Source organism: Lepus europaeus, chromosome 21 (genome assembly GCF_033115175.1).
Source record: "Lepus europaeus isolate LE1 chromosome 21, mLepTim1.pri, whole genome shotgun sequence".
NCBI classification, from domain to species: domain Eukaryota; kingdom Metazoa; phylum Chordata; class Mammalia; order Lagomorpha; family Leporidae; genus Lepus; species Lepus europaeus.
In genome coordinates this window covers 19009937-19025665 of record NC_084847.1, presented here as the reverse complement: position 1 = coordinate 19025665, position 15729 = coordinate 19009937, and the positions used below count along the sequence as shown (strand labels likewise).

The window sequence follows — 15729 nt, the reverse complement described above, 5'->3', positions numbered from 1 at the left end:
AACTTTCAACAGCTCCCACTGCACTGTGAATAAAATCCAGACTCCGCATCATAGCTCATAAAGCTTTGCATAATCAGACCCCGGCCACCTCACATCCTGCTACCTCGTTCTACTTAGGCCATTTTGTCCCCAACACCTTATGGTACTGAAAATGCACCCCAGGCCCCTCACACTTGCTGTTCTCTCTGCTGGGGAACACCCTCTCCTAGCTCTTGAAATGCACCGAGGGTTCACTCCCATCCTGCGGTTCTCAGCTTAGCTGTCACCTCCCCAGCCTGATTTGCGCGGGACCAGCACCCCACTCATTTCCTGCACAGCATTCGTTCCAAACCGTGGTGCAGATCTTGTCACTTTTCGCTCTTTCCTGCAGAAGGAACACATGTGCCCGTCTCTCTAGCTGTTCCTTCCGGAGTGGGCGAGTGGGTGCAGCCACCGCGCCGTACTGTACCTTGCCGAAACTGCCTTTCCCCAGCACCATCAGGAAGTTGAAATCGGTCAGTTTCATCCGGTCCCTGTTGCCATTGTTGTCAAATTTGGAAATAGTGTTGGTCGTCTTTTCTTCTGGGGTCTTGGTTCCCTGACCAATCTTGGCTCTCTGGAGGAGGAAACACACAGAAAACATTAACAAGGCTTTGAAGATGCAGCTGGAGGAAGACATCACCTGTGCACACTGGATGCAAACGAGTGGCTACTCATGCCGTGGTTCCTGCAGCACGGGTACCCTCTCCACAGGAGCTGTGTGACCGATAACGCAGCCTGTGCACCTCCAACCTGACGGCAGCCCTTGACATCTCCAATTCCTATCCCTGTCTCTCATCCCTCAAAAGGACCTGTCATCTAAGAACTTATTTATTCCTTCATTTTAGTTTTATCTGCAACACAGGGGCGTGGGAGAGAGAGATCTTCCTAACTACTGTTTCACTCCCTAAATGTCTTCAAGAGCTAGACCTAGCTAGGTCCAAGCCAACAGCCTGGAGCTCCTTCCAGATCTCCTGTATGGGTGGCAGAGACCCAAATACATAGGACATCACCTGCTGTTTCCCAAGGGGTGCATTAGCAGGAAGCTGGAATTGGGAATGGAGCCAGGATTTGAATCCAGGAATTTTGATGCAGGGAGCAGGTGTCCCAGGCAGTGTCACAACTGCTGCACCAAACTCCTGTCCCAGGAACTGTCATTTTCCCTTCCTCCCTGTCCCTAAACTTCATCTGTGCTTTCCATCTCCACCAACACACCTGCCAGCACCTATCACCTGCATGACCCACATTGGCTCCCTCCTCACTGGGTTTCAAAGGCAATGAGAGTGAGCTTCTCACCCAACCAAGCCACCTGCTGTTAAAATAGTTCAGTGGCAGCCTGTGATCTTTATGGTAAAGATGCAGACCCTCTCATTGGCCTGGGTGACCAAGCCCAGCTCTACAACCTCATCACTTCTCGAGTTCCTCTTCCCTGCCACCCAGTTTCATGATCTTTTCACTCCATTGAATGTCCCAGGCTCTTTGCACCTGCTGCTGCCATATGAATGCTTACTCTCTCCCCTTGCCCAGCCTAGTTACCTCCTCAGGGGAGCCTTCCCTGATTCCCTGTCTGAATTAGGTTCCCCTCCAATTTCTTTCCTTCATTCACATCACTTCCCATCACCAGTAGATGAATAACGGCCTGTTCACTGTTTCCCTCCAATAAACTGTGAAGGCCAGGAACAGGCCTGTTTTCAGAAAAGTTTTATTTATTTTTGCTCGTTTGGAAGGCAAAGTGAGTGAGTGAGAGATCTTCCGTCCATTGGCTCACTCCTCAAACACTCACAGTAGCCAGGGTTGGGCCACGTCAAAGCCAGGAACCCAGAACTCAATCTGGATCTCACATGTGGGGTGGCAGCCATCACCTGCTGCCTCCTAAGATGTGCATTAGCAGGAAGCTGGATCAGAAGTGGAGCAGGGACTCGAACCCAGGCTCTCCCAAGTGGTATCTTAACCACTGCATCGGATGCCTGCCCTAGAAATATGTTTTATTCTCCACATTTCTCCTATCAACCAGTGGAATTCCCAGCTAAACGTTTGTTGAATAAATGGACAAATGGGGCCCATGTGTGTCCTCAGCACCGTGGGCAGAGGCTCCCTGCTGTGAGCAGCTGACTGGTGGCTCCTAATAGCAGCAAACGCTTTGCAAAGAGGACAAGACAGGACGCCAGCAGCCTGAGACCTGCAGTCTCCAGGTCTTTGGTAATGGGCTCATCTGTAGGAAGGAGAGAACTGTGGAGTGAAAGGTTCAGGTTAGAATCCTGACTCTGACATGGTTTTGCCATGCTGCCCTGAACAAATCCACTGGCCCAAAGTGCGCCTCCTTCCAAACTTCCTAGCCCCTCCCATCTGCTCAGAGTGTAAAAGGCAAAGGCTACAGATGACCAGAAGCCCCCCTGCACACTTTCTGTTTTCAGCCCCATCTTGTTCCTTTCATACTGGCCTCCTTGCTATCCTTTGGGGGCATCACACATGCTCTTGTCCCAGGGCCTTTGCACTTGTTGTTCCTTATGCACGGAGTGCTCCTTCCCCAGAACTCTCTTACCACTGACAAGAGATATTTCCCTGAGCACCCAACATGTAATAGCTCTTAGTAATATCCACCACTCTTCCTTGATTCTCTCCATTTCACTTGTCGCTATTTTATATACCATGTATTTATTTGCTGCTTCTTTTTTTGATTCACTTATTTATTTGAAAGGCAGAGTTACAGAGAGGCAGAGAGAGATAGAGAGAGAGAGAGAGAGATCTTCCATCCATTGGCTCATTCCTCAAATGGCCGCAATGACCAGAGCTGCACCGATCCAAAGCAGGGAGCCAGGAGCCTCTTCCGTGTCTCCCATGCAGGTGCAGGGGCCCCAAGGACTTGGGCCATTCTCCACTGCTTTCCCTGGCCATAGCAGAGAACTGGATCAGAAGTGGAGCAGCCGGGACTAGAACTGGTACCCATATGGGATGCCAACACTGCAGGTGGCGGCTTTACCCATTATACCACAGCCCCAGCCCCTTACTTGCTTCTTAATTAGCTGTTTTTCTTCTCATACCAGGACACCAGCTCCCTGAGGACAAAGACGTTTTCTGTTTTGGTACCATTACCCTGGCTCCTGGAGGAGCCCCTGACACAGAGTAGTCTAGGCACTTCCTTGCATTTTACAAGTGACCCCTGCTAAGCCCCAGAGTCCTGTTCAGGAAAACGGAGACAAAGTGACAACATCACACAACACAGAGTTCTTAGTACCATTCCTGGTACACAGGACATGCTGTGAACCGTGGCTATTACGATTGCTGCTTCATTCAGCTCTTTCTTAAAATTAAGAGGTAACAGGAACTTTCCCAGGGTTTCAAATATCAAGGAAGAGTCTTTCAACCATTCAAGAAATATTCAGGGAGTGCCAGTTAACATTTCAGGGACTGCTCTAAGTGTTGAGTGTCGCAGGGCAGAAGAGATACAAACGCCCAGAGAAAGTACGTTCTAGCGGGGTCCTCCACACTGTGCCCAAAGGATATGCTGCAGTGACCCAGGTGGAGAAACTGATGTTGGCAGCAGGAGCAGAGAACGAGACACATTCAAGGAGCTAAACCCTGGCTCGTGTGGTTGGAGCGCACAGAGCAGGCACAGCACCTGAGGGGGTGTGGCTGATTCTGAGCAGGACAGTGGCTCTGGAAAGACTGTGTGCAGGGCTGCGAGTGGTTGGACCCCAGGCAGAGGCTCACTCCAGGCCGAGAGAAGAGACCCACGGGAAGCATGTGAATTTGGAGACCACCAGGAAGTGACGGCAGCTATCAAGGGCTGTCTGCAGTGTAGACAGCAAAAAGTGGATCCGCCATGAAATAGAATCATCACAGCTGGATGTCGAATTGAAAGAGGGAGAGAAAGGGCGGCTCCTCACGTCTGTTCTGAGCACCCGGAAGGATGGTGACTCCAGTGAGATGAGAGGCAACTTTGGAAGGGTGGGGATTCAGCCGGACATGACCACAGTGCCACCTTGCCCTGCGGGTAACCCTGACAGCCACCCCCAACCCTGCTAAGTGAACCAGTTGCTAAGATAACACGCTGCGGCTTGTCTTGTAGGACTAGACCTTGGCATGTTTCTTAGCTAATGCCTGGAATATTCCTTAACTAATGCCTTGAGAAAGACCCAGGGCCCTGAGGTTGGCCATGATCCACCACTGTCTACAAAACTCCCTTCTCCTGCCTTGTGACACAGAGATCAGGATGTCTCAAGGTCTCCTGAGGCCATGCTTTGTCTATAAATCTGCTCCCCCCACCCTCCAATTTGTAACATCTTAGATTTGACTTCTCTCTTTGGTCTCTGCACCTTCTGCCTTTGCTTTCTGATTCTCCTAGAGTAGAATTTTCCAAAACAGGAAGTATGGGCAAGAGAGAGGGAAAAGATGTGCACCCTGGTTTGGGGTTTGTTGAGATCCCCTTCTTCTACAGCGGTTTTAAGACTGTAAAATTTCTTTCTCCTTTTTGGGCACTGTTCCATTGTCAACATTCAAAGGCCAAGCATCCTCATCTCTTTTACAATCGACACTTTAAGAAAAATGAGGCAGATACAGTGAAATGCACAGGTCTTAAGTGTACAGTTCTATGAATTTTGACACACGCATACACCCAGGTAACCCACACCCCAGACACCAGACAAACCATTTCGCCCTGGTTAACCTCCACTCCCCCAGTGGCAGCCTCTGCTCTGCTTGCTTTTCCTGTGGGTCAGCTATGCCTGTTTGCAAGTTTCATCAACGTGGAATCAAAGACTACATCCTCTTTCGCATCTGGCTCTTTGCCGTCATTGGAATGTTCTTGAACTTCACCTGTGTTGCTGCGTGAATCCCAAGGGGTCCCTCTGTGTGGCTGAGTAGTGTCCCTTGTTTGTGTTGACTCCTTCTCCTCTTTGTGGGTATTTGCATTGTTTCTACTTTGGGGCCACTATCCAAACGGCTGTGAACATGCTTGGCCAAGTTAGTTTGTAGGAAGATAGGTTTAGGTTTAAGTGTCTCTGGGACCATGGCCAGCATTGTGGCGGAGTGGATTAATGTCAGTATCCCATATGAGAGTGATGTTTCCAGTCCCAGCTGCTCTGCTTCCAATCCAGCTCCCTGCTAATGCACCTGGGAAAGCAGCAGGTGGTGGCCCAAGTGTTTGGGTCCCTGCCACCCATGTGGGAGACCTGGCAAGAGACCTGTCTCTGATTGTCTGCCTTTCAAATACCTAAATCTTACAAAACAAGTGTCCTGGAACCACCATGAGGTTGTGAGTTTGCAGTGCATAAGGCATATCTGAATTGGAGACAGAGATTAGAGGTCATCTTATTTGCAATGGAGATTGCACTACGAAAGAACCTAGGGCAGAAGTTACATTGCCTTTCTTGGGCTCCCCAGTCCTCTCACCATCCAGCCGCAGAGCCTTGCTCACTCTGGCCTGACCCAAACACGGCCCCTCCTACCCCCCCACCCCACCATCTCATCACTCTATGATGACATCTCCCACCTTCTTTGAATCCTCACTCAAGACCCTTCAGATTCACACATTCCGACCTGTGAAGTTCCAAGTCCTGTCCCTGGTCCCCAGATCCCATTTCAGCTCACAAGCTTTGCTGGCCCATGCCCTTGTGGGTCCCAGTGCACAAGCCCAGTGAAGTAGGCATGGAGTTCACACTGTCCAATTTCTTCATTTGACTTTGCTTAGACACACTGGAGAGAAAGGGAATTTTGAAAGGGGTCTGGGTTTCTTTGTTTATTTGTTTGCTTTCTATCTTTCAGGGAGCAACAAGTAGCCAACAGCCTGCCCTTTGAGTCCTTCCTCTGAGTTCAGGGCCATCCCAGTTTGCTTCTGTGCCTCTTGTCATGGGAATATCCTCTCAATTTCTAGAATCCAGACCAGAAGCCTGAACATGCTACTGATCTGGTCTGCGTACTGTTTGTTGTTATTTTAACATTTCAATTAATAGCCACCTACAGGAAATCAGGAGACGCCTTATAGAAACCCAAATGCTTGGCTTCCTTTGAAGAAATAGATGCAGCCACACTGGGTGGGACTGGCTCTTCCCCATTTTGTTATCTGCCTGTCTCCTGAAGGCAGTGGCTCTGTGACCTCCCATCCCAGTGAGCCTTTGGAGGACAAGCACCCCGTCATGTGTCCTTTCCAACACCCCACGGCACCAAGGAGCCTCGGACCCAGCTGGGACTCCATCAAAGAGCGAGCCTGCAAAGTGGAGGCCCAAATTAAAATTGTCCTTTCTCTTGCTGGGCAGGATATGCCTGCAGAAATAGGAATACACTAATGGTCGCCTTTCATGTTTGCAATTTAGAGCCCCAGAACTCGGCGCTCAAAGAGAAAGCAAATAGCACTTTCCAGGATGCACAAGGGGACAGTGACCCCTCAGCAGCCAGCCCACAGTCTCCATTTTGATGATTAATGCCTGTCCTGGCTTACTTTACAGACTCCGCCACCCTGACACGCACACCCAGCTGCCCTGCAGCCAGGCAGGTGAGGAGTCCCTGGAGGTCCTTCCCAGCCCTCCGGCAGCTCCATCCGAAGCCCAGAAGCTTCGTTTATCCCAAGCAGGGAGCTGATAACAACAGCAGCGACACTAGCGCCTGACGTCACAATGCCACATGCTTCTCAATGCACTACCTCATCCAAGTCTCAGAAAACCGGACGAGGTAAGCAGTGCGGTCATTCTCTGTTTTACAGGGGGTGAATCAAAAGCTGAGAGATGAACTAACTTGTAGTCCCCCCTGGCAAGCAGGCGGCAGAACAGAACTGGGATTCAAGTCCAGGCAATCTGCATGTGTCGCTGCACAGATGTGGCCACTGGTGTCCTGCCAGGACCTCCTGGCACTCTCCTGTCTACACCTGGGGCTGCTTACCGCAAACACCCGTGACTCTGCCTCAAGGCTGGCGACGGGAAGCAAAGGTTTCCCCTTGGAAGCAGCCCTCACCCAGCCATGGCAGGGGAGCTGGTGGGAAGCACCTCAGCTTTCTGTCCTTTGGTTGGGAGACTTAGGTCTGCATTCAGTGCAGGGTCTAGAGCTCTCCATAGGGTTCAACCCCAGCTTCCCATAGCAAGTCGAAAATACTGTCGTCCTTGGATATCCGCCCAAGACACTACAATCTTCAGATGTTTGTATCACTTATATAAAATGGTATAATAGGCAGTCCTCCATGTATATAAGTTACCTCTGTATGATTCACAATGTAACTGCTTTATAAATGGTTGTTGTGCTGTGTTGTTCAGGGAGTGACAAGGCAGATCTGTGCATGGTTAACACAGATACAGTTTTTGGTTTTCAAATATTTCCAACCCACAGGTGCTTGAGGCCATGGCGGCAGAACCAGTGGGTGCACTGGCCGACCCGACTGCACCTGCTTCCTGGCTGCCTTCCTTCCTTCTGTCACCTCCCTTCCCCACTCCCCTAGGCTGCTTCCAGGGACCGCCTCCTACAGAAGCCATTTGTGCTTGAAGCCCGATGGTCTGGTCCCAGGACAATGAGCAGCTCCCAGGCCTTGCACAGACACTTCACTTCTCCTGGCCTCAGTTTCCTCATCTGGAAAGGAAGATGGGAGTTGGGCAGTGTTCTGGTGCAGCAGGTTGGGACGCCTGCATCCTGTATTCGAGTGCCTGGTTTTGGGTTCCGCCTCTGCTTCTGATCCAGCTTCCTGCCTAGGCACACCCTGGAGGCAGCAGGTGATGGCTCACATACTTGGGCCTCTGCCACCCACACTGGAGACCTGGAAGGCTCCTGGATTCACCCTGGGCCAGGCCCAGATGTTGCCAGCATTTGGAGAGTGGGCCAGTAGATGGAAGATCTCTCTCTTTCTCTCTCTCTCTCTCTCTCTCTGTATCTCTGCCACTCTGCCTTTCAAAAAATAAATTAAATAAATAAACTTAAAAATTCAATACAAAAAGAAAATTGGGAGTTCACGATAGAATCTTCCATTCTGGGGCCGGCACCGTGGCTCAACAGGCTAATCCTCCGCCTTGCGGCGCCGGCACACTGGGTTCTAGTCCCGATTGGGGCGCTGGATTCTATCTCGGTTGCCCCTCTTCCAGGCCAGCTCTCTGCTATGGCCCGGGAAGGCAGTGGAGGATGGCCCAAGTGCTTGGGCCCTGCACCCCATGGGAGACCAGGAGAAGCACCTGGCTCCTGGCTTCAGATCAGCGCAATGTGCCGGCCGCAGCGGCCATTGGAGGGTGAACCAACGGCAAAAAGGAAGACTTTTCTCTCTGTCTCTCTCTCACTATCCACTCTGCCTGTCAAAAAAAAAAAAAAAAAAAAAAAAAAGAATCTTCCATTCTGGGTTGTTATGAGTTAATATCTGTTAAGTGCTTAGAATAACAAATGCATATAGTGAGTACTTTGTTAAATAAATAAATTCTAAGACTGTCAGGAAATCCACCCATAGTCATCTAAAACAGAGCATTCTCTTCCCTGGCCCACTGGCAAGCCCACCATTGGACTGAAATCCCCCTGAACGGACCCAACTCTGGCATCCCGAAGTACACCACCTGCGCCACCTGCACCAAGCTCACCCCACCTTGAAACCATCACCCCCATTCCAGCGGCTCGAGTTTACTGTCACTCAGAATTCTCCAGATAAGAGGCTTGCAAGTCATTTCTGAGTCACTCCCAGCGCTAATTGGTTATTGCACAGGGATTACATTTCTCACGTTCAAGGTCAACCGAAACTCCTCGGTGTGTCTGAGAACAATTTTCGGTCTGTTGGAAACATTTTTTTTTTCAATCAACAACGACAGTACGGAATGATTATAATTCAGGCATAAACAAGCATTTGCAGGCTCTTGCTGGAAAGAAAAGGACGCATTTTGCTGCATGCAGATAAAAACCACACTTTACTCCAAGCCAATTACTGGCCCAGGCAAATGCTCTGCTCACGGAGGAAACATTTTCCTGGGTGTTCAGAAATATCACCCCAGCTGCCCCAGGACAGAAGACATCATTTTGCAAAAAACTGAGCCTTCGTTTTATACCAAATAAGACTGGCTGTGGCTTTGCTTTTTCTGTGTGTGTTTTTGTTTTTGTTTTAAATCCACAATGGTACATTTTTAACACATAGCAAACAGACAGCACTTTATCAGAAAGCAGAGGAGAGGCACGGAGAGCCTTCCCAGGGAAGAGGGCTGTCTGCACGCATTCTTTTCTGTTAACCAGCATCCAGTTCTCACCTTACTGGGAGGAAAGGTCCTTTTTATCCGTTCCCCTGGGCTGGAGCGGCCTGTCAGGGAACGACCTTCGCTTGTCAAGGTCACTGGAGCCTGACTCGTAAGCCCAAGGTCAATGTGCCTATTGCACTTGTTTCCAGGGGGAGCCCAGTGGGTCAGTCTTCACCCTTGTCCAGGCAGCACAGAGGACACAGACTCAAGACAAGGGACCTGGGAACACCACCTGTGAAGCTGAGGGGCACACTAACGTGGCTCTTGGGCTACACGTCGAAACCCTTGCTGACGCCAGCACAACTCTGCCCCTCTGGCCCCCGCCCTCTCCCTCTCACCTTGGACTCACCCCTTGGATCTCTCTCTGCTGTACTCACACAGACATTCCATCTCATATGGCCACTGTGTAACTCCTGACCATAGGGCCTTTGCACATGCTGTTCTCAGAACACAGGGCTCTTTGTCCCTGTTTCCTTGGTTAACTTCCATTGCCATTTCTCCCACGACACCTTCTCTACCTTCTCAGAGTTCGCAAACATGTTCTCCAAAGAGCTGAAACTCGTTTATGGTCATAGTCAAAATTTTTTCTTATGAAAATATTTAGTGAGTAATAAGAAAAATCCATTTCATTTTAGCTACACTATTTTATGCAATTTTCAGGGTTAGTAGGCCATCGCTGCTTATTTAGAATTAATGATCCCCTACCCGATTCAGCATGTTGAGCTTTTGTGAACAAAATAATGTGTTCACCCTCATGGAACTACTTTAAAGTCACTCAACACTCATAGAATGTATTCCCTCAGTCCCATTTCCCCCAAACCATTTCTTCCGTACAAGTGAGCTGTGTCCTGCACACCTGGTGTTCCCATATAGCCTAACAGAGAGTGTATTTGTCCCCAGAGAAGGGAAGGAGCTTCTCTGAGGTCAGAGCCAACCCAGCAGCATAGCCCAAGGTCAGAGCCAAGGTCAATCTCTTTGAGAGACATGTTAGAGGGAGGATCCACCTGTGGGACTTCATGGAGGCACTAGCATGGTCACTTCTCTTTATCCATAGTCTAGCACCCTCCTGCCAATAGACACAAACACTAGCTCCTTCCACCTATCAGCAGGCCTGGTTGACTTGGTCCTGAAACACAGACACTCCGTCTGCGTCTTTCACCTGCTGTTTGTACCATTTCATCCAAGTCACCGTCACAAAGACCTGGGCAGGGAATGAGTGCTTTTGAGGACACGTGAATCTAAACAAGAGAGGAGAGAGAAGAATGACTTCATAAGACGGGGGACTCTTCCTTGGAGTCTTGGAGTGTACGTAGGAGCCTGCTAGGAGATGGAACAGCCTTGCCAAGGTTCAGAGTCATGAAGGACCCTCGTGGAAGACACACATAAGCAGGAGACACAGCGCAGTGCATACCTAGCTGGTCCCCACGAATGTAGACAAACAGAAAGCAATCTCACCTCAAATTTCTGCCGCAGTTCTTCATTGCCCTCGCTCCCCTCCGGCGGCACAGGCACGTTGAAGTACTCGCCTTCCTCCTGGCTCAGCAACTTAAACCTTAAAGGGAGACAAGGGGTCAGCACACTTTCTACGACTCTCAACTTGACATCATTCTGCTGCAAAGGAAGCCTATTAAAAGCTTTATTTTGAAAAGAAATGCACTGAGGAGTTTTGGTTTCATTTTATGTTTTGTATTTTGGGGTGTGTGTGTGTGTGTGTGTGTGTAGCCAAACACATTGCATGCTTTTGTAATGATTCCATGGACATCAGAAAAAATGCATATTCTGTGTTTATCGGATGTGGCGCGCGCTCTCTCTCTCTCTCTCTCGCTCTCACTCTTGCTCTCGCTCTCTCTCTTTCTCCACAAAGTCTTCTTCGTGACATCATTCAATTACTCTATAGTTTGTAAACTCTTTTTTTTTTTTCTCCAGGAAGTGCTTTCCTGTGACAAGAGAAGGGTGCCAAGATCCCCCATTGTCAATGTGTTCCTATCCAGTTCTCCCAACACTGCACAGTTCTCCCAACACTGTCACCACCTTTCACTGCACTTGCGTTGCTAGCCTGCCATCCTGGTGCCCAAATGCATTTGGATGACCATGGACTTCAAACGAAGCCTCCGTCTAAATCTTGCCTCTATTCTTGACTTGCTACATGACCTTCAGCAAGTCGGTGGGGCTCTTGAGCCGCTGCTGCTTGCATCTATAAATTGGAATCAAAACCCCTTTCTTATATAATTGCTGTAAAGTCGAACTGAAATGATGCATGTGACATAATAAGCACTGAGTTTAGCACTCAGCGAGTGTTCAATAAACAGCATTATCACTGCTATTACCGCTGGCATTATCACAAACACGCTGGCTACACTCAGCTTCTTGACCACAAAGCTGGTCCCAGGATGGGTTGAAACTGAGGAAGGCATTCCAAAGGCATTGGGGTCAGTTGTGGGGGAGAAAAGACCCCAAAACTCCTAACTCCCAAAGATGCTCCCTAACTGAAATGCACAATTTTTATCCATTTTTATCTCCATTCACAAATCTGGGACAGCTTCCACCAACATAGGGACAGGTGACTCAAAGCACAGGCGACAGTTTCAGCCTCCACGCCTCCACATTTAATATTCATTTCTCTTCTTCCGATTCTCCACTGACACCACCAATGGAGATGCAAACACGAGACAACATCTGTATCTTTGCTGGAAACCAAGAAGGGTGCTATCCACAAAGCAGGGACTTCCAGGAATCTCTACAAATCCAAGGAATAGTAAAAGAAGACAAAGCAGTGTTTGGCAAGCCTTATTCATAGGCCCCCTCTGTGGATTGGGCTCAGTCTGTATGTTATGCCAACAATGTTTTTCATTAAAACATCTGTTTTGTTTTAATAATACATTCATTTTTACAGGATATTTTCACTCTTCCTTAAAAAGAAAGCCAGTGTCCTCATTTGTACAAAATAGGAAGCAATTATTAAAAAAAAAAAATAAGCAAATGTAAATTGATGCTATTCAGGTCCAAGTCATGTTGGCTACCAAAGCCCTCAGCCTAAGGCCCCCTCCCACATCCCCTTTAAGACAGGAGAGCAGCAGAGACCAAGGGTAAGTGTTAAAGAGTTTTAAGGATATATCAGGTGGGCCGGCGCCATGGCTCATTTGGTTAATCCTCTGCCTGTGGCGCCAGCATCCCATATGGGCACTGGGTTCTAGTCCCGGTTACTCCTCTTCCACTCCAGGTCTCTACTGTGGCCCGGGAGGGCAGTGGAGGATGGCCCAAGTGCTTGGGCCCCTGAACCTGCATGGGAGACCTGGAAGAAGCACCTGGCTCCTGGCTTCGGATCAGCGTAGCTCTGGCTGTTGCGGCCATCTACGGAGTGAACCAGCGGAAGGAAGACCTTTCTCTCTGTCTCTCTCTCACTGTCTATAACTCTACCTGTCAAATAAATTTTTTAAAAAAAGGATATATCAGAGCTCCCTGGGACCTTCTCTCTGCAGTAATCTAAAGAACTGAAGGAGCACTGGCAAAAGTGCAGCCTACGTCATGTATGCCCCAACTACATACAATCCAAGTTCATGTGGGTCTCACACCTGGAAGAACCCAAGGAAGGGGGGTTTGAGCAGCTGCCATCAGTAAAGGGAACAGACCCAACTTCCCACTCGGGTCAGACCATCAGGGAGTAGATGAGGAACTCCAATTCCCACTCCTATTCAGGAGGCAACACGGGATGCCAGCACAGGGAGCAGTGGGCAGGGACAGGGTGCCCCAGCAAATGTTCCCTGTGACCTCACAGGACACATTAGTCAAGGGTGTGTCTCTACTGCCTCCAAATCAGGACCCCTGGGCCCACAAGTTGAGAGGAACAGGGACCCCCTTCCAACTTTGAGATCCACAAAACCAACATGGGGCAGAGATCTCTCCTAGGAGCAAGGGAGCTGCCTTTTGTGCGGCTGTCTTCAGATGGAACCCTCTCCCAAACACGCACAGGAGACAGGAAGGCTGACAAGACTGTGCAGAGCACACAAGACTCCTCTCTCCCCTCATCTAGAGCTGAAAGATTAGAGCAGAGACAATGGTCATTTACTGCTGCTCTTTCTTGCTATGAGGACGGGCAAGCAAAGGAACAGAGCAGGATGGGTGAACAATTCAGCCATGCTAAGAAACGGAAACATGAGGACACAGCTTTTCCCATGAAAAAGAGCAGAAGAGGGAAAATTCTAGAAAACATCTAATTCATATTGCCAATGAGTTTCAAGTGGTCAATATATCTATGAAAAGAGAATAATCTGAGATTAGAAAAAATTACTTTCAAAAGAAAAATACATTCACTGAATTCAAAAGTCCTTTAGACACAGGATGGATAATTCAGGTAACAATTAGAAAATGAACTTGAGAAATATTTCTGGTGGTTGGCTTGATAATTATTATTTTAGATTAGAGTTGAAGTGAATGCCTTAAATACAACTAAGAAAAAAGGTATATTACCAAAATTAATATACAATATAAAAAGGAAGAATATTGGAACATACATGTCATCAAAGACATGCAAATATTATTCTTATATAGAAGTTCTTTATAAATTAATTAAGAAAAAAAGCAAAAGAACATAGGTATTTACAAATACAAACAAATGGCAATATACAAATTAAAATACTGAATAATTAGTAATAAAAATACACACAATACTTGAATCTTTTCTTTGAAATTTATAATATCAGATGTTGACAAGGGAGAGTGAAATGAAAAGTCTCACACAGCATTGATAAGAATGCAGATTGGTCTTAAACACTGTAGAATATTTTGGCAAGCACTTTAATAATGTGTAACTCTGTCTTTCAAATAAATAATATAAAATCTTTGAAAAAAAATTATATAAAAAAAGTTGAAGTCCTTGCAAGCCCTGCACTCCCCCTTCCCCACCCCACCCCATCCTTCCAGCAGGGCACACTCCTGCCTCAGGGGCTTCGCTCTGGCTCTCATCTCTGCCTAGGACAAGCTCGCCCTAGACACCCACAGGACCCACGGTCTTGCTCCCTGCAAATCTTCCCTATCTGTCATCCTTTCCTGAGCAGCCAGAAAACCCAGGCCCCTCCCCAGCCTCACTGCTCATTGACTTTTTCTATGGGCTTTATTAGTCTGTTTTAATCTTCCATCTTTGTTCATTCTAAAACTTTAGTTAACTTTTTCCCAATTGGAAAGAAAACTCCCTAAGGTCAAGGATTCTGGTCTGCTTTGCTCACTGCTGTCTGCACAGTACAGCAGGTGCTTGTGGTGTGTGTGCAGACAACCAAAGGATGCAAAAACAAACACAAGGAAAGACCGCAAGAGACAACTTCATGTCATATAATCCTGGCTCATAATACTGCCACATACATATAAAGCAGAATCCATCAGAAATGAAAAAAAAAAAAACACACAATTTAAACAATGTTACTGGGAGAATCTTACAAGCTTAAGAAAAAGACAGGGCCAGTATTGTGGCGTAGCAGGTAAAGCCAGCATCCCATATAAGTGCTGGCTTGAGTCTCAGATGCTTCACCACCAATCCAGCTCCCTACTAAGGAGCCTGGGAAAGGCAGCGGAGGATGGCCCAGATGCTTGGGGCCCTGCATCCACATGGGAGACCAGGATGAAGCTTCTGGCTCCTGGCTTCGCCTGGCCCAGCCCTGTCTGTTGTGGTCATTTGAAGAGTGAACTTGTAGATAGAAGATCCCTCTGTATCTCCCTGTTTATCTGTAACACTGCTTTTCAAATAAATAAATAAATCTTTACAAAAGAAAACACAAAAGCATAAAAGAACTGTACATAACAATAAGGTAGAGTATATAGGAACATAGAAATGTATACCTTACAAATAATAAATAGTAAATATAATTTTTTTTTAGATTAGAGAGGCAAAGAAACAAGGCAGGCAGAGAGCACTCCCATCCACTGGTTCAATCCCAGTGCCCACAGTGCCCAGTGCTGGGCCAGGCCAAAGCTGGGAGCCAGGAACGCCATCTGAGTCTCCCGTGTAGGTGACCCCGACTCAACTACTTGAACTATCACATGCTGCCTGTCAGGGTCCACGTAGGAGGAAAATGGAACTGGAAGCAGAGCCAGGACTCGAAATCCTGGTACTCTTAAATGAGGAACAGGTACATCCCAACTAGTGTCTTAACCAACAGAGCAAACAGCTGCCCATTTACAAACTTTTTTTAATTTGAGAGAGACTGAAAGTAGAATCTTTTTTATTGAAATGTCCATAGTGCATTTATCAATATTGAACATATGCTAAGCCAAGTTGAAGGAAGAAAAGAAGAAAAAACGAAAGAAAATAAAAAGAAGAGAAGAGAAAGACACAAAAAAGGTATAAGCCATTTTTTCTGATTATGAAATGCTAAACCTTTATTTTAATATTAATAATAAAAATTTAAACAAAAAGCTAATTCTGGAGGTTAAAAAGCACGTCTAAATAATAGCACATTAGAGAGGAAATTAAAAACACAACTGTGGCCCAGAACATGACGCTGAGGGGCAGGTTCTAGTCCTTCAAGCTTGCTCATTATTT

The 15729-nt window shown here is 47.6% G+C and overlaps 1 protein-coding gene across 1 annotated transcript in view; it reads right to left on the bottom strand.

Moving 5' to 3' along the window:
• PRKCB (protein kinase C beta) overlaps nucleotides 1-15729 on the bottom strand; it is a 354584-nt gene that overhangs the window by 88061 nt on the left and 250794 nt on the right. The window contains exons 9-10 of the mRNA XM_062180053.1: nucleotides 10653-10749; nucleotides 449-595 (exon numbers count right to left, since the gene is read on the bottom strand). Of these exons, the coding sequence (XP_062036037.1) occupies nucleotides 449-595; nucleotides 10653-10749 (244 nt within the window). The remainder of the gene's footprint in view (nucleotides 1-448; nucleotides 596-10652; nucleotides 10750-15729) is intronic.